Raw genomic sequence first — 21759 nt, 5'->3', positions numbered from 1 at the left:
TCTACTTGCTCTCATTCTCCCGCTGCTTTTGCTGCACCCAACTGCCTTCCTAAGTGTCTGTCAACCTCTGACACTATCACCCAAAGAAGTGGGCTGGTCCATCAAACCCCTCTACTTGAGAAGGAATAAGAAGAATAACAACAGTGAGAGAAGATAACATTTATGGGGTTTCATGTGTCAGGCATGCATCACTTTACTTTATTCTTACAACTATTCTATAAGATGAGTCCTAACGTTCTGTTTGGAGAAGGCAATGGCACCCCACTCCAGTACTCCTGCCTGGAAAATCCTATGGACAGAGGAGCCTGGTAGGCTGCAGTCCATGGGGTGTTGAAGAGTCGGACACGACTGAGCGACTTCACTTTCACTTTTCACTTTCATGCATTGGGGAAGGAAATGGCAACCCACTCCAGTGTTCTTGCCTGGAGAATCCCAGGGATGGGGCAGCCTGGTGGGCTGCCATCTATGGGGTCGCACAGAGTCGGACACGACTGAAGCGACTTAGCAGCAGCAACGTTCTGTTTTATTTTTTGGCCTCACCCCATGCATGTGGGTTCCTAGTACCCTGACCAGGGATTGTACCCCCTGCATTGGAAGGGTGGAGTCTTCACCACCAGACTGCCAAGGAAGTCGCCAACAACTGTATTTTAAAATGAGGTCATTAAGGCTCAGAGACGTTAAGTAACTAGCTTAACATTCAACAGCTTATGAGAGTGTACCCAAACCCTTGTCCCTCAGCTCTAGGATTTAGCACCTCCTTGTTGCATTATGACCCCTGAGCCTGGAGAGCCAGGACACATGTGAAAAGCATATCCAAGCGCAGAGTCAAGGGGTGACATGGGGGCCAGGTTGGGCTCCTCTCAAACACTAGCCTCTGATGCCACGTGTGGCCACAACCTCCCCAGCATTTGAAGATAAACATTTGCTCTTCCTGGTCTGTCTGCCCGACGCAGACCTGCTGCTGGTTTTCCAGGAACCACAAACTCTTGTGATTTGAGTCACTGCCTTAATAATGCAGGCCCTCTATGTCGCCTGCTCCACAAACATCTGTTCTCTATGTCTGGGCGACTCTCAGGCCAGTGTGCCCAGCCATCAGGATGGAAATGAGTGTCAGTTCCCTTCAGTCCTGGCGATGACCCAGCAGGTGGTGGTCAGCCAACCTAGCAGTCCGAGAGAAGTCTCAGAGAAGCGTGCGTGTTAGGCCTCATCCTGGGCTCAAATCTCCATCTGTTTCCCCAGGGTGACCTCTGTCATTCTGCCCAGCTGCTGGCATCTTACATATTTTTTTTCAAGCTCTCTGAACTCCTGACGATAAGAAGAGGGTGCCCCACCTTGACTTGGAGTGGGACGATCTTAGAGGACACGTCACTTACTTCTAGGAGGGGTGATAATTATCAGAGAGACCTAGGACTGCGTGGTGCTTTACAGGTTGGTAAATTCCATCCCCAGCACCGGCTCCTGGATCTTTGTTTCAGTGCTGGCCTCGTGCCGAAGGCCTCGATATGAAAATCTGCTCGGTCTGCAGTGGTCAGTGCAGACCAAGCAAGTGGCCAGGATGGCAGGACCAAATCACAGCTCCGGGATGTGAGGGGGATCTTGCACAGCAATGAGGTAAAGATCTGGGTGTGTCACTCTGCTTTCTGTGAGTCAGTATTTTCACACCTCCTTCTCTTAACCTCAAAAACGTTTTCTTCCCCACGATGCACAGTGAACCTTGCAGCATCTTTCCCCAATAGTGTTCCCGTCTGGAATCTGCTTTGGACTTTTAGAGTCACACCCCGAGAGTGCTCCGCCATGCATTTTCTTGGCTCTTGGCCTCAAAAGAAAGCCACCATGGGCCCCAGCACATCTGAGCCTTCAGTATCCAGTTGGGAGGCTGTTGGACAGATTGCTGCTGGCTGTACCTCTTGTGGAGATGTATTCTGTGGTTTATTTGCTCAAAGCTTTTCTGGGTGGCAGCTCAGTGAGCTGAGTTCTTATTCCAAAATTAACACGAAGCCTCAAAACAAATTTTCCCCCTACTGCAAGCTAAAAATACAACTCAGCAGTTGACTCACGTCCCCACTGCTGTTTGAGTAACTAGGTGGGCGTGAAGCCACCATGAAGGTGATGTCATTGTTCCCAGGACAGTGAGCCAAGGACACAAGGAGAGAGCCTGGAATCTGCCCCTTTGCGGGGTGCCAGCAGGGTTCCCTCTAATGGGACTGCTGTCCAAAAGGACTCTTAGCTTCCTGGCCTTCCTACATGTTCTGAGGGTGCAAGAAGGGGTAAGTGATGCATTCTGACTACCAGAGATCTAGCCTGGTCAAATCATTTCTGTCTCTGTTTGTGACGAAGTGATAGTGGGGCAGTGGTAGCTTCTGGCCACCAGAGGGCAACAAGCAGAAGGCAACAGGATTCTGTCACAGGGTCTGCTCAGTTCCTTAGTCGTGTCTGACTCTGCAGCCCCATGGACTGTAGCCTGCCAGGCTCCTTTATCCATGGAATTGTCCGGACAAGAATACTGGAGTGGGTTGCCATTTTCCAAGGCTAAATGTCACCTATTCCTTTCATCCTGGGTGGACTCCTCTATCTGTAGGCTCATGTTTGATAGCACATTTATCATATTTCACATAATTGTTCTAAAATATGACTAGATAAATTTCACTCTATTTTAAGGGAATTTACTCAGTCTCAGAGGTGACAATGAGAGGTAATTCAAGGGGTATCATTTCATTCTCCCTTCCTCTGGGGTTGAAGCAAGTGAAACTGTCCCTCCAAAATTTGAACTGTGCTTAAGTGGGTCTTAAGTGTGTTTAGAATTTGAACTGGGCTTCCCTGGTGGCTCAGTTGGTAAAGAATCCACCTGCAATGCAGGAGACCTGGGTTCGATCCCTGGGTTGGGAAGATCCCCTGGAGGAAGGCATGGCAACCCACTCCAGTATCCTTGCCTGGAGAATCCCCATGGACAGAGGAGCCTGGGGGGCTACAGTCCATGGGGTCGCAAAGAGTCGGACACGACTAAGCGACTTTCACTTTCTAAGTGTGTCTGGCCCACTTGGGCACTGAAGGCACCGTCCAGATAAACGGCCCACCAAGAGGGCGTGTCCACGTGGATGAGGACATTTAGTTTCAGATATCAGTGTTATGGCAGTGTTAGCTGAGGGCTCTGGGCTGCAGGGACTGTGAGAAGCAGGCTGAATACATCACCCCTTCCCTAAGGGGGACCCCAACCGGCACGCAGTTTAGGGAATGCTTGTTGAAATGCTTGAAATGAAAGGTGCTTTAATGAATGCTTGTCTAGAATGGTTCGCAAGCAAGAAGGTTTGCAAGGCACCCCAGGAGCCTGGCCCTTGGCTGGGCTCCTTTTCTGCTGCAAATCAGAAGGAGAGTGGTTAGCAGCTTAGGCTGAACGGTCCAGCACATGGAGTTAAGCAAGCCGATGGGCAGGTTTGGCTGGCGTGACTGAGTGAGGGAGGAAGACAGAGAATAAGGAACTTACCCTCACTCCCATGAACCTGTCCCTGAGAACGATCCATGAGAGCAAGAACACAAAAGCTTTGTTGCAGCAGAACAATACGGAGACATCCGTAGTGTTTATTTTCTTTATTGCATGTAAGTACAGGTAGTTTGTGAGTGTCCAAAGAACACCAAAGGGTGCTGCCTTGGTAAAAAACACCTTCAAAGTCAAGCCATTGTCTCCAAAAAATCGACAGCATTCCCTAAAACAAGGAAAGAGAGGCAGTGTTATTATATTCTCGGGTTGAGACAGATCATTTTTATCCCCCTCTACCCAGTTATTTTGTTTGTTTGTTTTTAGCAGATGCAGGAAGGGGTGGAGTGCTTTTATTTATTATTATATTTTAGCAACGTCTTTCTACCAAAGCCCTTCGACCTAGTCCACTGAAGAAAGCACTGCACGAGGCTCCCAGCACAAGGACTGGCCACTGTGGATGATTCCTTTGGCCCATGTTGGGTATGGAATGGTTGGTTTCGGAGAAGGTCATGGTGGAACCATTGGATCTGAAGAAGCCCCAGTTCCACGGTGACCACCTAAGGGATCCTGCTCCTTGGTTAGTAAAAGAAGGAAGTCTCTAGACCAGGAAGTCTCTAGGCCTTACTTCTCAGGGGCCTGGACACTCAAAGAGAACTCCCCAAAACATATTTTTAAAAAATTTGCCTCCAAATGAAGTTGTCTCTGGGATCAGGCAGTGGCATTCATTTCTTGGGCACATCTAATACATTTTGACTATTTTATCAACGGTGTTAACTGTACATTTTCTCTATGAGGGCCTTTTTAGTTGGTCATTTCACGTGTGGAAGGTCCTCTCCCCACGTCATCTGAGAGGTGATCACAAGAAGGATGAGCAGATCCAAGAGCTCAGTGGCTTAAGAGAGAAGGAGATGAGGAAACCTGCAGACAAACGTTTTCCAACATCGCCTTTCCAGAATCTAGGGGAAGGATCACTGGTATTTGGAAAACTGCTTGAGAAAAAGAAAGCCAACCTTGCTCAGGCAGAAGTGGATGGAGGGGAGGAGGTGGGGGGCAGAGGGTGTGAACAGAGGACTAACTGGCTGGCTCTGCAGACAGCTGCCCACTGCCCTGCCCAGGAGCAGAAAGCATCATTCTGCTGGGCTGGATGAGCCAGGCCAAGGAGAGGGACGTGAGAGGACATGCTCCCATAGCCATCACAGCCCAAGCTCACAGCAGGGCCCAGTGTGGCCCAGATACCAGCAAGTGAGGAGGGGAGAAAAGATGGAACTAGAACAAGTCAAATACACTAAGGTGGAGAACAGCCACAGCCCAGGCCACCTATTAATAACATGAAAATGCCACAATCAAGGAGAAAAATGAAAACAAAAGTCAAAGGGGATTGGATGCAATTGTAAATTTAATTTGATTGTTCTTTCCATCAATCTAAAGTGCAACTTGCCTTTGTTCATGGCATCCGTAGAAGAAACAGAAAGCTCATCACTGTTTGCTGAACTCTGTGCTGCTTCTAAACCAGCAACAGGCAAATCAGTCAAACCACTAAATTTACCAAGAAACCAATTCAACTGCATTGACTCCATTTGGGCTTTCTATGAACGGAACTTTCATCTAATTGACATGATATTTCTGTTTGCCCTTTAATTTTCATACAATAGTTCAGTTGCACTTTCCATGCACTTTTCTCCAGCCCCTATTTGCAAAAGTCTCCCTTCTTCCCAGAGAAGAGCAAGGAAAGATAAGAAGGCCTTCTTCAATGAACAATGCAAGGAAATAGAAGAAAACAACAGAATGGGAAAGACTAGAGATCTAATCAAGAAAATTAGAGATACCAAAGGAATATTCCATGCAAGAATGGGCACAATAAAGAGCAGAAATGGTGAGGACCTAACAGAGGCAGAAGAGGTTAAGAAGAGATGGCAAGAATACACAGAACTATACAAAAAAGATCTTAATAACCCAGAGAACTATGATGGTGTGGTCACTCACCTAGAGCTAGCCAGACATTCTGGAGTTCAAAGTCAACTGGGCCTTAGGAAACATCACTACAGACAAAGCTAGTGGAGGTGATAGTAACTCCAGCTGAGCTATTTCAAATCCTAAAAGATGGTGCATTAAAGTGCTGCACTCAATATGCCAGCAAATTTGGAAAACTCAGCAGCGACCACAGGACTGGAAAAGTCAGTTTTCATTCCAGTTCCAAAGAAACGTTCAAATTACCGGACAATTGTGCTCATTTCACACGCTAGTAAGGTTATGCTCAAAATCCTTCAGCTAGCCTTCAGTAGAATATGAAAAGAGAACTCCCAGCTGTACAAGCTGGGTTTAGAAAAGGCAGAGAAACCATAGATCAAATTGCCAACATCCAATGGATTACAGAGAAAGCAAGGGAATTCCAGGAAAACATATACTTCTGCTTCATTAATTATGCGAAAGCCTTTGACTGTGTGGATCATAATAAATTGTGGAAAATTTTTAAAGAGATGGGAATACCAGACTACCTTACCTATCTCTTGAGAAACCTGTATGCAGGTCAAGAAGCAACAGTTAGAACCAGACATGGAACAACAGACTGGTTCCAAATTGGGAAAGGAGTATGTCAAGGCTGTATCAGTTCAGTTCAGTTCAGTTCAGTCACTCAGTTGTGTCCGACTCTTTGCGACCCCATGGACTGCAGCACGCCAGGCCTCCCTGTACATCACCAACTCCTGGAGTTCACTCAAACTCATATCCATTGAGTTGGTGATGCCATCCAGCAATCTGATTCTCTATCGTCCCCTTCTCCTCCTGCCCCCAATCCCTCTCAGCATCAGTCTTTTCCAATGAGTCAGCTCTTCGAATCAGGTGGCCAAAATATTGGAGTTTCAGCTTTAGCATCAGTCCTTCCAATGAACACCCAGGACTGATTTCCTTTAGGATGGACTGGTTGGATCTCCTTGCAGTCCAAGGGACTCTCAAGAGTCTTCTCCAACACCACAGTTTAAAAGCATCAATTCTTCAGTGCTCAGCTTTCTTCACAGTCCAACTCTCACATCCATACATGACTACTGGAAAAACCATAGCCTTGACTAGATGGACCTTTGTTGGCAAAGTAATGTCTCTGCTTTTGAATATGCTATCTAGGTTGGTCATAACTTTCCTTCCAAGGAGTAAGCATCTTTTAATTTCATGGCTGCAGTCACCATATGCAGTGATTTTGGAGCCCCCCAAAATAAAGTCTGACACTGTTTCCCCTGTTTCCCCATCTATTTCCCATGAAGTGATGGGACCAGATGCCATGATCTTTGTTTTCTGAATGTTGAGCTTTAAGCCAACTTTTTCACTCTCCTCTTTCACTTTCATCAAGAGGCTTTTTAGTTTCTTTTCACTTTCTGCCATAAGGGTGGTGTCATCTGCATATCTGAGGTTATTGATATTTCTCCCATACTGTCACCCTGTTTATTTAACTTATATGCAGAGTACATTATGCAAAATGCTGGACTGGATAAAGCACAAGTTGGAATCAAGATTGCTGGGAGAAATATCAAACACCTCAGATATGCAGATGATACCACCCTTATGGCAGAAAGTGAACAGGAACTAAAGAGCCTCTTGATGAGGGTGAAAGAAGAGAGTTAAAAAACTGGCTTAAAACTCAACATTCAAAAAACTAAGATCATGGCATCCAGTCCCATCACTTCATGAAAAATAAAAGGGGAAAAAGTGGAATCAGTGACAGATTTTATTTTCTTGGGCTCCAAAATCACTGCAGACGGTGACTGCAGCCATGAAATTAAGAGACCTTTGTTTCTTGAAAGGAAAGCTATGACAAAAAGCAAAGATATCACTTTGCTGACAAGATCTATATAATCAAAACTATGGCTTTTCCAGTAGTCTTGTACCAATGTGAGTGTTGGACCATGAAGGAGGCTGAGCACCAAAGAATTGATGCTTTTGAACTGAGGTGCTGGAGAAGACTCTTGAGGGTCCCTTGCACTGCAAGGAGATAAACCAGTCAATTCTAAAGGAAATCGACCCTGAAGATACATTGGAAGGATTGATGCTGAAGCTGAAGCACCAGTACTTTGGCCAGCTGATGCAAAGAGTTGAGTCATTGAAAAATACTGATGCTGAGAAAGACTGAAGGCAAAAGGAGAAGAAGGCGGCAGAGGATGAGATGGGTTAGATAGCATCACCAACTCAATGGACATGAATGTGAGCAAACTCCAGGAGATAGTGAAGGACAGGGAAGCCTGGTATGAGGCCGGCATGGGATTGTAAAGAGTTGGACATGACTGAGCGATTGAACAACCACTTCCTTTTATCAGGGATGGTGACCAGGGGCAGCTTCCTTCATGTTTGTGATCATGAAGGCTCACAAAAAAGTGATGTCAGTCCCTTGAGTATGATCAGTAGGAAAGACAAGTATTTTTTAATGTCATTAATATCAGTGGGCTTCCCAGGTGGCACAGTGGTAAAGAATATGCCTCCTACAACAGGAGATGCAAGAGTTGCTGGTTCGATCCCTGGGTCAGGAAGATCCCCTGGAATAGGAAATGGCCAGCCATTCCAATATTCTTGCCTGGGAAATTCTATGGACAGAGGAGCCTGGCGAGATACAGTCCATGGGGTTGCAAAGAGTTGGACGTGACTGAGCACATACACCTTGGAATTAAACTTAGAGGTTAGCCTTCCAAAGGGAACGTAACACAAGGAGGATTTCCAAGTTTCCCCTATTATAAAAAATGAGTCATGTTGTGGCAGGGGGCCATACAAAGTCAACTCAGATATCTCCTCTCTGAGAATTTATGTTTGACTCATCCGAAGTGCAATGGCTGTTGAAGTGGCAGATGGGGAACAAGTATGGCTGGGTAATGAACGTGAACAGTGCAGGCTGCCGATCGGAAGTAAGGAGGAGAGAATGCCCAGATGGTGCATTGGTAAAGAATCTGCCTGCCAGTGTTGGAGGTGCAAGAGATGCCGGTTCGATCCCTGGGTTGGGAAGATTCCCTGGAGTAGGAAACAGCAACCCACTCCAGTATTCTTGCCAGGAAAATCCCAAGGACAGAGAAGACTTCCGGGCTACAGTCAATGGAGTTGCAAAGGTCAGACATGACTAAGCACACACTCAGAGTGGGACTACATCCCAGAGATGGAAAAGGCATGATTTCTAGGCCCAGCAGAGCTCTGTTGGCCCTTTGAGGATTCATGGTCAGGGGATTACAGATCAGGTGGGTAGATTTTGGTTCAAATGAGACTAAGATGATTGGCCCCTGAGTCAGTAAACCTGAGTTGTTTTCAGATCAAAGACTATGTACTAAGCCATGTCAGCTGGCTTGGGTATATGACCCACATACACCCTTGATAGGAAAGGAACCCAAGATAGATGATGAGCACAAATCCATTTCTGCCAAAGACCTCTTCTTGGTACACCAAGAATAGAGGATAGTAGACACTCTCTTGACTGCTTCCACTTGGCTGACACAACAGTCTAACACCATTCATTCCTGGCAGGACAAAGGCCTGAAGCTGGCAACTTACTCCTTAGCATACCCAAGCCCTTCAGGTCCTACCAGCCTAAATCATGTTGGCCAAGATTTCAATGTGTTTGCTTCCAATCCTGCTTGTGTCCACTGTTCTTGGTTGTTCAAGTGCATAATTCAATTAAATATTTCCTAAATCAATGAAGTGTGACTGAGAAAAGTATGACTGTGCTTTTCTACGAAATTTATGTTGGGAGCTTCAAGGAACACTTAATAAAAGGAATTCGCTAAAATATCACTGCTGAATTAGGTGTAGATGAAACAACATTCAGAAAACTAAGATCATGGCCTCTGGTCCCATCACTTCATGGGAAATAGATGGGGAAACAGTGGCTGACTTTATTTTTTGGGGCTCCAAAATCACTGCAGATGGTGACTGCAGCCATGAAATTAAAAGACGCTTACTCCTTGGAAGGAAAGTTATGACCAACCTAGACAGCATATTAAAAAGCAGAGACATTACTTTGCCAACAAAGGTCTGTCTAGTCAAAGCTATGGTTTTACCAGCAGTCACGTATGGATGTGAGAGTTGGACTATAAAGAAAGCTGAGTGCAGAAGAATCGATGCTTTCGAACTGTGGTGTTGGAGAAGACTCTTGAGAGTCCCTTGGACTGCAAGGAGATCCAACCAGTCCACCCTAAAGGAAATAAGTCCTGGGTGTTCATTGGAAGGATTGATGCTAAAGCTGAAACTCCAATACTTTGGCCACCTGATGCAAAGAGCTGATTCATTTGAAAAGACCCTGATGTTGGGAAAGATGGAAGGCTGGAGGAGAAGGGGATGACAGAGGATGAGATGGTTGGATGGCATCACTGACTCAATGGACATGAGTTTGAGTAAACTCTGGGAGTTGGTGATGGACAGGGAGGCCTGGTGTGCTGCAGTCCATGGGGTCGCAAAGAGTCAGACACGTCTGAGCGGCTGAACTGAGCTGAAACACTGCGAAAGACAGGGAAAGCTATAAAAATCTGTAAGTTCTACACTTATGTAATTTTAAAAATACCTATGTTCTTGGTGCTCTTTAAAGAACTCTCACTGGGATAGGTTGGTTTGGTGGGATAAGGATGGCTTATCATTTAAGTCAAATCAATAAGCATCTGCTTATCACTTGTTACAGTCACAATTCTAGACAAGGCACGGTAGCTGATACAAAACAAGTAAATAGTCCCTCTTTTTGAAAGATTATGGTAAAATTGGGGAGATAAGACTGATTCCTCAAAAGGAAGTAATGCAAGTTTAAATAAAATTACCTATTAAGTAGCGTGGAATATAATAATGCTATAGAATTCCTATCTAGTGGCAAGAGTTGGACTGATTGGAGAAGGTCTCCTAAAAGATAAAGTTTTGAGTTGGACCTCGAAGGATAGTTGGCATTCCAGGTGGTTCAGTGATCATGAATCTGCCTACCAAGCAGGAGATTAAGTTTGATCCCTGGGCCGGGAAGATCCCCTGGATAAGGATTTCCCAATTCTAAGGAATCCAAAAAAAGGATTTTCTTTCCTGGGAAATCCCATGCATAGAAAAGCCTGGAAGGCTACAGTTCAGGGGGTCACAAAGAGTTGGACATGACTTAGCAACTAAATAACAACAACAACAAAATTGAAGGATAGTTAGGATTCATACAGTTTGGGTTAGGGAGGAGGTAACGTCCTTAGAGAGAGAAGAGAAGAAATTGTATCCGTGACACAATAATAAATGGTTATAAAAATGGCAGTAATTTTTCAAATTAAATATAGAGTAGCCACATTTAAAAAATTAACAGAAGGGGGAGGAGCCAAGATGGCGGAGGAGTAGGATGGGGAGAACACTTTCTCCCCCACAAATTCATCAAAAGAGCATTTAAAAGCCGAGTAAATTCTAAAAAACAACTTCTGAATGCCGGCAGAGGACATCAGGCACCCAGAAAAGCAACCCAAGTCTTCGAAAGGAGGTAGGAAAAAATATAAAAGACAAAAAAAGAGACAAAAGAGGGAGGGACAGAGTTCCGTCCCTGGAAGGGAGTCTTAAAAAGAGAGAAGTTTCTAAACATCAGGAAACCTTCTCACTGACGAATCTGTGCCGAGCTTTGGAAGCACAGAGGGCAACATAACAGGGAGAAAAAATAAATAAACAATTAAAACCCACACATTGCGAGCCCTGTGGTAACTCACCCAGCGGAGAAGCAGCACAGACGCCTGCACACGCCATTAGCAAGCGGGGGCTGGGCAGGGACGCGCAGCGCGGGCTGCATTGCTTAGAGTAAGGACCTGGCCTGAATACCCTGAGTGCTATCTGAGCGAAATAATTTGGGCTAGCAAACCAGACTGTGGGATATCTATCATCATGCCAAAAGCCAGCCCTAACCTAAGACACCGCCAGGCCCGTGCACGGAACAAAGGACTGAACAGAGATAGCCGGCTACAGACCATCCCCCTCCAGTGACAGGCAGCCAGAGCCGGAAGGGGGCAATCGCAGCCCCAGAGAGACATTATCTATAAAACTGTAAGCAGGCTTCTTTGCTAACTAAAACTTCTTGGGGGTCTGGATGGTCAACATCCACCTGAGAAGGTGCGCCGGTTGTACACCTAGATAACTGAGTGGCAGGGAGGCGATAAGTTGCAGCAATCACACTCGCTAAACACCTCATCACCGGAGCTGCTCCAACCCGGGAAGGGCACAAAACACAGGCCCAACTGAGAGTCTGCGCCTCTGAGGACTACCCGAGTGCCTGAACCTGAGCGGCTTGGACCTGGGAGGTGCAGGCAGCCCAGGGCCGGCTACGGATGGTTCCCAGCGGAACAACCTAGAGCCTGAGCAATGTGGGCAGGGAGGCTACACGCGCTGTGAGCGGGGGCAGATCCAGTGTGGCTGAGGCACTGCGAGCACACACCAGTGTTACTTGTTTGCAGCATCCCTCCCTCCCTCCCCCACAGCGCGACTGAACAAGTGAGCCTAAAAAGAAAAAAAAAAAAAGTGTCCTCCACCATCCCCTTTGTGTCAGGGCAGAAACCAGACACTGAAGAGTCCAGCAAACAGAAGAAGCTATAACAGAGGGAACCGCCTTGAAAGCTACAGGCAATAGATTAAAACCCTGTGGTTACTACCGACTACATAGGAAGGGGCCTATAGATCTTGAGAAATAAAAGTCGGACCAAGAAACTAGCCAAAAATGAGCTGAATCCACAATACTCACAACAAAACCAGAGAAAGTCCTCGATATATTTTTACTATTTTTACGATCATTCTTTCTTTCTTTTTTTTTAATTAAAAAAAAAATTTTAAGTCCTCTATTATTCCTTTAATTTTCACTTTTATAACCTATTACTTTGCAAAAAAAAAAAAAAGACCCTATTTTTTTTTCTTCAGCAAACCTCATATATATATATTTTATTTTTTGACCTTGTTTTTTTTTTTTCTTCTTTTCTTTAACATTGTATTTTTGAAATTCCAAGCTCTACTCTAGATTTTTAATTTTAGCTTTTTGGTATTTGTTATCAATTTTGTACCTATAGTTTTTTTATAATTTCTGTGACTTTTTTTTCCCTCTGTTTCTTTCTCTTCTTCTTTTATATAACATTGTATATCTGAAATTCCAAACTTTACTCTAGATTTTTTTTTTGAATGTTCATTAAAATTTTATTAATGAGCTGGTATCAAGCTTTTGGGGTTTACTTTATTTATTTATTTATTTTTTTTACCAGTATAGATATTTATTTATTTATTTTTTAAATTAATTTTATTTTATTTTTAAACTTTACATAATTGTATTAGTTTTGCCAAATATCAAAATGAATCCACCACAGGTATACATGTGTTCCCCATCCTGAACCCTCCTCCCTCCTCCCTCCCCATACCATCCCTCTGGGGTATGCTTTTTGGTATTTGATATCAATTTTGTACCTGTATTTTCTTTATAATTTTTGCGACATTGTTTGTTTTTGTTTGTTTGTTTTTTCTCTCTTTCTTTTTCTTCTTCTTTTTTTTAACATTGTATTTTTGAAATTCCAAACTCTACTCTAGATTTTTAACTTTTGCTTTTTGGTATTAGTTATCAATTTTGTACCTATTTTTTCTTCATAATTTTTGCAACCTTGTTTGGTTTTGTTTGTTCGTTTTTTCTCTCTTTCTTTTCCTTCTTCTTTTCTTTAACATCATATTTTTAAAATTCCAAACTCTACTCTAGATTTTTAATTTTTGCTTTTATGTATTTGTTACCAATTTTGTACCTTTAAGAACCCAATCTTCAGTACCCATTTTTCACTAGGGAACGAGATTACTGGCTTAACTGCTCTCTCTCCCTTTGGACTCTCCTTTTTCTCCACCAGGTCGCCTGTGTCTCCTCCCTAACCCCTCTGTACTCTACCCAACTCTGTGAATTTCTGTGTGTTCCAGATGGTGGAGAACACTTAGGGAACTGATTACTGGCTGGATCTGTCTCCCTCCTTTTCACTCCCCCCTTTTATCCTTCTGGCCACCTCTGTCTCCTTCCTCCATCTTCTCTTCTCTGTATAACTCCGTGAACATCTCTGAGCAGTCCAGTTGTGGAGTGCACATAAGGAAGTGATTATTGGCTAGCTCACTCTCTCCACTCTTGATTCCACCTCATCTCATTCGGGTCACCTCTAACTCCCTCCTCCCTCTTCTCTTCTCCATGTAACCCTGTGAACCTCTCTGGGTGACCCTCACGGTAGAGAAACTTTTCATCTTTAACATAGATGTTTTATCATTGGTACTGTATAGAAAGAGAAGTTTTGAAACTACTGTAAAAATAAGACCAATAACTGGAAGCAGGAGGCTTAAATCCAAACCCTGACTCCAAGGAACATTAATTGACAGGAGCTCATCAAACGCCTCCATACCGATACTGAAACCAAGCACCACACAAGGGCCAAGAAGTTCCAGGGCAAGACATACCAAGCAAATTCTCCAGCAACAAGGGAGCACAGCCCTGAGCTTCAAGATACAAGCTGCCCAAAGTCACCCCAAAACCATAGACATCTCATAACTCATTACTGGACACCCACCAGAACACCGACACAAGCTTCCCTAACCAAGAAACTTTGACAAGCCACCTGTACAAACCCACACACAGCGAGGAAACGCCACAATAAAGAGAACTCCACAAACTGCCAGAATACAGAAAGGACACCCCAAAATCAGCAATTTAAACAAGATGAAGAGACAGAGGAATACCCAGCAGATAAAAGAACAGGATAAATGCCCACCAAACCAAACAAAAGAGGAAGAGATAGGGAATCTACCTGATAAAGAATTCTGAATAATGATAGCGAAATTGATCCAAAATCTTGAAATCAAAATGGAATCACAGATAAATAGCCTGAAGACAAGGATTGAGAAGATGCAAGAAAGGTTTAACAAGGACCTAGAAGAAATAAAAAAGAGTCAATATATAATGAATAATGCAATAAATGAAATTAAAAACACTCTGGAGGCAACAAATAGTAGAATAACAGAGGCAGAAGATAGGATTAGTGAATTAGAAGATAGAATGGCAGAAATAAATGAATCAGAGAGGATAAAAGAAAAACGAGTTAAAAGAAATGAGGACAATCTCAGAGACCTCCAGGACAATATTAAACGCTACAACATTCGAATCATAGGGGTCCCAGAAGAAGAAGACAAAAAGAAAGACCATGAGAAAATATTTGAGGAGATAATAGTTGAAAACTTCCCTAAAATGGGGAAGGAAATAATCACCCAAGTCCAAGAAACCCAGAGAGTCCCAAACAGGATAAACCCAAGGCGAAACACCCCAAGACACATATTAATCAAATTAACAAAGATCAAACACAAAGAACAAATATTAAAAGCAGCAAGGGAAAAACAACAAATAACACACAAGGGGATTCCCATAAGGATAACAGCTGATCTTTCAATAGAAACTCTTCAAGCCAGGAGGAAATGGCAAGACATACTTAAAATGATGAAAGAAAATAACCTACAGCCCAGATTATTGTACCCAGCAAGGATCTCATTCAAGTATGAAGGAGAAATCAAAAGCTTTTCAGACAAGCAAAAGCTGAGAGAATTTTGCACCACCAAACCAGCTCTCCAACAAATACTAAAGGATATTCTCTAGACAGGAAACACAAAAACGGTGTATAAATTTGAACCCAAAACAATAAAGTAAATGGCAACAGGATCATACTTATCAGTAATTACCTTAAACGTAAATGGGTTGAATGCCCCAACCAAAAGACAAAGACTGGCTGAATGGATACAAAAACAAGACCCCTACATATGTTGTCTACAAGAGACCCACCTCAAAACAGGGGACACATACAGACTGAAAGTGAAGGGCTGGAAAAAGATTTTCCATGCAAATAGGGACCAAAAGAAAGCAGGAGTAGCAATACTCATATCAGATAAAATAGACTTTAAAACAAAGGCTATGAAAAGAGACAAAGATGGTCACTACATAATGATCAAAGGATCAATCCAAGAAGAAGATATAACAATTATAAATATATATGCACCCAACACGGGAGCACCACAGTATGTAAGACAAATGCTAACAAGTATGAAAGGAGAAATTAACAATAACACAATACTAGTGGGAGACTTTAATACCCCACTCACACCTATGGATAGGTCAACTAAACAGAAAATTAACAAGGAAACACAAACTTTAAACGATACAATAGACCAGTTAGACCTAATTGATATCTATAGGACATTTCATCCCAAAACAATGAATTTCACCTTTTTCTCAGGCACACATGGAACCTTCTCCAGGATAGATCACATCCTGGGCCATAAATCTAGCCTTGGTAAATTCAAAAAAATAGAAATCATTCCAAGCATCTTTTCTGACCACAATGCAGTAAGATTAGATCTCAATTACAGGAGAAAAACTATTAAAAATACCAACATATGGAGCCTGAACAACACTCTGCTGAATAACCAACAAATCACAGAAGAAATCAAAGAAGAAATCAAAATTTGCATAGAAACTAATGAAAATGAAAACACAACAACCCAAAACCTGTGGGACATTGTAAAAGCAGTCCTAAGGGGAAAGTTCATAGCAATACAGGCATACCTCAAGAAACAAGAAAAAAGTCAAATAAATAACCTAACTCTACACCTAAAGCAACTAGAAAAGGAAGAAATGAAGAACCCCAGGGTTAGTAGAAGGAAAGAAATCTTAAAAATTAGGGCAGAAATAAATGCAAAAGAAACAAAAGAGACCATAGCAAAAATCAACAAAACCAAAAGCTGGTTCTTTGAAAGGATAAATAAAATTGACAAACCATTAGCCAGACTCATCAAGAAACAAAGGGAGAAAAATCACATCAATAAAATTAGAAATGAAAATGGAGAGATCACAACAGACAACACAGAAATACAAAGGATCATAAGAGACTACTATCAACAATTATATGCCAATAAAATGGACAACGTGGAAGAAACGGACAAATTCTTAGAAAAGTGCAACTTTCCAAAACTCGACCAGGAAGAAATAGAAAATCTTAACAGACCCATCACAAGCACGGAAATTGAAACTGTAATCAAAAATCTTCCAGCAAACAAAAGCCCAGGTCCAGACGGCTTCACAGCTGAATTCTACCAAAAATTTAGAGAAGAGCTAACACCTATCCTACTCAAACTCTTCCAGAAAATTGCAGAGGAAGGTAAACTTCCAAACTCATTCTATGAGGCCACCATCATCCTAATACCAAAACCTGACAAAGATCCCACAAAAAAAGAAAACTACAGGCCAATATCACTGATGAACATAGATGCAAAAATCCTTAACAAAATTCTAGCAATCAGAATCCAACAACACATTAAAAAGATCATACACCATGACCAAGTGGGCTTTATCCCAGGGATGCAAGGATTCTTCAATATCCACAAATCAATCAATGTAATACACCACATTAACAAATTGAAAAATAAAAGCCATATGATTATCTCAATAGATGCAGAGAAAGCCTTTGACAAAATTCAACATCCATTTATGATAAAAACTCTCCAGAAAGCAGGAATAGAAGGAACATACCTCAACATAATAAAAGCTATATATGACAAACCCACAGCAAACATTATTCTCAATGGTGAAAAATTGAAGGCATTCCCTCTAAAGTCAGGAACAAGACAAGGGTGCCCACTTTCACCATTACTATTCAACATAGTTTTGGAAGTTTTGGCCACAGCAATCAGAGCAGAAAAAGAAATAAAAGGAATCCAAATTGGAAAAGAAGAACTAAAACTCTCACTATTTGCAGATGACATGATCCTCTACATAGAAAACCCTAAAGATTCCACCAGAAAATTACTAGAAATGATCAATGATTATAGTAGAGTTGCAGGATATAAAATCAACACACAGAAATCCCTTGCATTCCTATACCTAATAATGAGAAAACAGAAAGAGAAATTAAGGAAACAATTCCATTCACCATTGCAACGGAAAGAATAAAATACTTAGGAATATATCTACCTAAAGAAACTAAAGACCTATACATAGAAAACTATAAAACACTGGTGAAAGAAATTAAAGAGGACACTAATAGATGGAGAAATATGCCATGTTCATGGATTGGAAGAATCAATATAGTGAAAATGAGTATACTACCCAAAGCAATTTATAGATTCAATGCAATCCCTATCAAGCTACCAACAGTATTCTTCACAGAGCTAGAACAAATAATTTCACAATTTGTATGGAAATACAAAAAACCTCGAATACCCAAAGCTATCTTGAGAAAGAAGAATGGAACTGGAGGAATCAACCTACCTGACTTCGGGCTCTACTACAAAGCCACAGTTATCAAGACAGTATGGTACTGGCACAAAGACAGAAATATAGATCAATGGAACAAAATAGAAAGCCCAGAGATAAATCCACACACATATGGACACCTTATCTTTGACAAAGGAGGCAAGAATATACAATGGATTAAAGACAATCTCTTTAACAAGTGGTGCTGGGAAATCTGGTCAACCACTTGTAAAAGAATGAAACTAGAACACTCTCTAACACCATACACAAAAATAAACTCAAAATGGATTAAAGATCTAAACGTAAGACCAGAAACTATAAAACTCCTAGAGGAGAACATAGGCAAAACACTCTCTGACATACATCACAGCAGGATCCTCTATGACCCACCTCCCAGAATATTGGAAATAAAAGCAAAAGTAAACAAATGGGACCTAATTAAACTTAAAAGCTTCTGCACATCAAAGGAAACTATTAGCAAGGTGAAAAGGCAGCCTTCAGAATGGGAGAAAATAATAGCAAATGAAGCAACTGACAAACAACTAATCTCAAAAATATACAAGCAACTCCTACAGCTCAACTCCAGAAAAATAAATGACCCAATCAAAAAATGGGCCAAAGAACTAAACAGACATTTCTCCAAAGAAGACATACAGATGGCTAACAAACACATGAAAAGATGCTCAACATCACTCATTATCAGAGAAATGCAAATCAAAACCACTATGAGGTACCATTTCACACCAGTCAGAATGGCTGCGATCCAAAAGTCTACAAGCAATAAATGCTGGAGAGGGTGTGTAGAAAAGGGAACCCTCTTACACTGTTGGTGGGAATGCAAACTAGTACAGCCACTATGGAGAACAGTGTGGAGATTCCTTAAAAACTGGAAATAGAACTGCCTTATGATCCAGCAATCCCACTGCTGGGCATACACACTGAGTAAACCAGAAGGGAAAGAGACACGTGTACCCCAGTGTTCATCGCAGCACTGTTTATAATAGCCAGGACATGGAAGCAACCTAGATGTCCATCAGCAGATGAATGGATAAGAAAGCTGTGGTACATATACACAACGGAGTATTACTCAGCCATTAAAAAGAATACATTTGAATCAGTTCTAATGAGGTGGATGAAACTGGAGCCTATTATACAGAGTGAAGTAAGCCGGAAAGAAAAACACCAATACAGTACACTAACGCGTATATATGGAATTTAGAAAGATGGTAACAATAACCCTGTGTACGAGACAGCAAAAGAGACAGTGATGTATAGAACAGTCTTATGGACTCTATTGCAGAGGGAGAGGGTGGGAAGATTTGGGAGAATGGCATTGAAACATGTATAATATCATGTATGAAATGAGTTGCCAGTCCAGGTTCAATGCACGATACTGGATGCTTGGGGCTAGTGCACTGGGACGACCCAGAGGGATGGTATGGGGAGGGAGGAGGGAGGAGGGTTCATGATGGGGAACACATGTATACCTGTGGCAGATTCATTTTGATATTTGGCAAAACTAATACAATTTGTAAAGTTTAAAAATAAAATAAAATTAAAAAAAAAGAAAAAAAATGGATTAAAAAAATTAACAGAAGAGTTAGAATATAAAGTTGATTAATCTCGAGGAGTGGGAGAGAGTGAGAGAGAAAAACAGAAAAAAAAAAGATAAAATGAGAAGGTCAAGCTAGAAGGTCTAATATTGAACTGAAAAGAACATTAGAAAGAGAAAATGGAAAAAATGAAATGGAGGAAATTACAAAATAAATAATTCAAGAAAGTTTTTTGGAACTATAGGATGTGAGTCTTCATAATGAAAAGGCTGATCAAGTACCAAGCAAAATGAATGAAAAACCATGACAAGGCATATACTTGTGGCAAAAAAAGGGATAAAGATAAGACTTAAGGCTCCCTAGAGAAATAAAACTGGCCAAAGGATGCACTCAATTGCTCAGTCTGACTCTCAGTCAGTCTGACTCAGTGTCTGACTCTTTGAGACCCCATGGACTGTAACCCACCAGGCTCCTCTGTCCATGGAATTTTCTAGGCAAGAATACTGGAGTGGGTTGCCATTTCCTTCTCCAGGGGATCTTCCAGACCCAGGGATAGAACCAAAGTCTCTTGTGCCTCCCGCACTGGGAGGTAGATTCTCTACCACTGTGCCTCCTGGGAAGCCCATATACCTGAAACTAATACAGCATTCCAGAATACTGCAGTGGGTAGCTGTTCCCTTCTCCAGGAGATCTTCCCAACCCAGGGATTGAACCAAGGTCTCCCACATTGAAGATGAATTCTTTACCAGCTGAGCCACAAGGGAAGCCCAAGAATACTGGAGTGGGTAGCCTATCCCTTATCTAGGGGAACTTCCCAACCCAGGAATTGAACTGGGGTCTCCTGCGTTAAAGGAGGATTCTTTACCAACTGAGATATCAGGGAAGCCCTGGGGCTAAAGGATAGGAAATCATAATAGCATCAGACAGCCAGGCAATAATGGCCTTAACAATTTTTCAAGGAAAATATTTTTCAAGTCAGAATTCTAAAATCAGCCAACCATCCATCCATCAAATGTGAGAATGAAATAGACATATCCTCAGTTAGGCAGTGCTCAAAACACGGTCTTGCAAGCTACAGAAGGATGGGTTACATTAAAACCAGGGTGTAAACCAAGCAAGAGGAAGACAGGGAAGCAGGGAACAGGCTCCAACACAGGCAGGACTGAACACTGGTCCTGGGATGGCAGACCAGGGAGTCACAGAGGCCCTGGGAGGGGAGGCTCCTCATTAAATCAGCACAGGGAACATGCTGACAGATTTTCGAGGTGGTGGAACGTTTTCAAAAAAAATAGCAAGCATTAATGGAAATCAAGGTAAAGGCAATAAAAACAGGCAAATACTGCTGGCAGGAGAAACCGGAGTTCCTGGTAAAAGGAGACAGTCAATGAGTTAAATTTGCCCATTTATAATTAGCCAAAAACTGGGATAGCATTATGAGAGGACAGACTCAGGTGAAGAGGGGATGGGGTCTAACAGAAATCAATGCATCTAACTGTCATAAATATCCATAAGAACTGGGAGTGACTGAGAGTGAGCAGGTGTGGAGCAGGAGTTGCTATTTTTATGATAATTCTTTTACTGTTATTTTGCTTTTCCAAGATATGTACATGTATCAGTATTAAGTTGCTAAAAACTAAAAACTGTTTGAAAACACATGAGAGGTTGCTGTGGCTGAAGCTGCCATGATGAGTGTCCTGAGACAGCTCTGAGGGGTGCAGTTTGAAAACCATAGATAGAGAGAAAACCTACTCTGTTCTTTGACTGAACTCAGAAAATTAAGAGCTCCCAAAGAGTGCTGAACGAGGATGGGTACTCCTCTACCATCAGGGACGAGATCCTCATGGATGACGTAAAGCCTGGTTGAAGGCAGGGCACGTGTATCACCTTCGAAAAGGAAGAGGACCAGAATCCCAACATCATCTCAGCTGACATCATCTTATCATAAAGGAGAAACTGCACCCTTGCTTCCACAGGGAGAACGACAACTTCTTCTTTGTGATCTCCATCTCCTTGAGTAAGGCTCTGACCCACTACTCTGTGGAGGTGAAGACCCTAGATGACTGTCTGCTCAACATCCCCGCCAGTAACACTGTCCACCCCAAGGGCTACAAGAAGGTGCCAGGTAAGGGGATGTTGCCAGAGAACCCCATGAAGAAGGGGGATGTCTTCATTTTCTGCGCCAGCCAGTTCCCTACCTGTCTCACACCCCAGCAGAAAGAGATGCTATGCCAGTCATTGCTGACCTGACTCTGGTGGACTGGGCCTGGAGCAGGGGAGGTGAAGGCTAGCTGGGCCTGACCAGCTCAGCCTCAGGTGTGCAGTGGAGCCAGCCCACGGCACAGACATGACATGAGGGTGGGATGGCATCCTCATGGAACTTTTAAACTGACACAATAAAGTTTTTGTTGTTGTTCAGGCGCTAAGTCATGTTTGACTCTGCGACCCCATGGAGTGCAGCACGCCAGGCCTCTCTGTCCCTTTATATT

The 21759-nt window shown here is 42.6% G+C and overlaps 1 protein-coding gene and 1 pseudogene across 2 annotated transcripts in view; one reads left to right on the top strand and one right to left on the bottom strand.

Moving 5' to 3' along the window:
• SLC35F3 (solute carrier family 35 member F3) overlaps positions 1-21759 on the bottom strand; it is a 426863-nt gene that overhangs the window by 14827 nt on the left and 390277 nt on the right. For both annotated transcript variants that reach the window (XM_070781798.1, XM_019954272.2), the window contains one exon: positions 3482-3701. In XM_070781798.1, the coding sequence (XP_070637899.1) occupies positions 3482-3701 (220 nt within the window). The remainder of the gene's footprint in view (positions 1-3481; positions 3702-21759) is intronic.
• On the top strand, positions 8299-21520 carry LOC139180310 (dnaJ homolog subfamily B member 13 pseudogene; annotated as a pseudogene).

The sequence above is a fragment of the Bos indicus genome, chromosome 28 (assembly GCF_029378745.1).
Source record: "Bos indicus isolate NIAB-ARS_2022 breed Sahiwal x Tharparkar chromosome 28, NIAB-ARS_B.indTharparkar_mat_pri_1.0, whole genome shotgun sequence".
In the NCBI taxonomy this organism is placed as follows: Eukaryota; Metazoa; Chordata; class Mammalia; order Artiodactyla; family Bovidae; genus Bos; species Bos indicus.
This window is presented reverse-complemented; position numbering and strand designations above follow the sequence as displayed.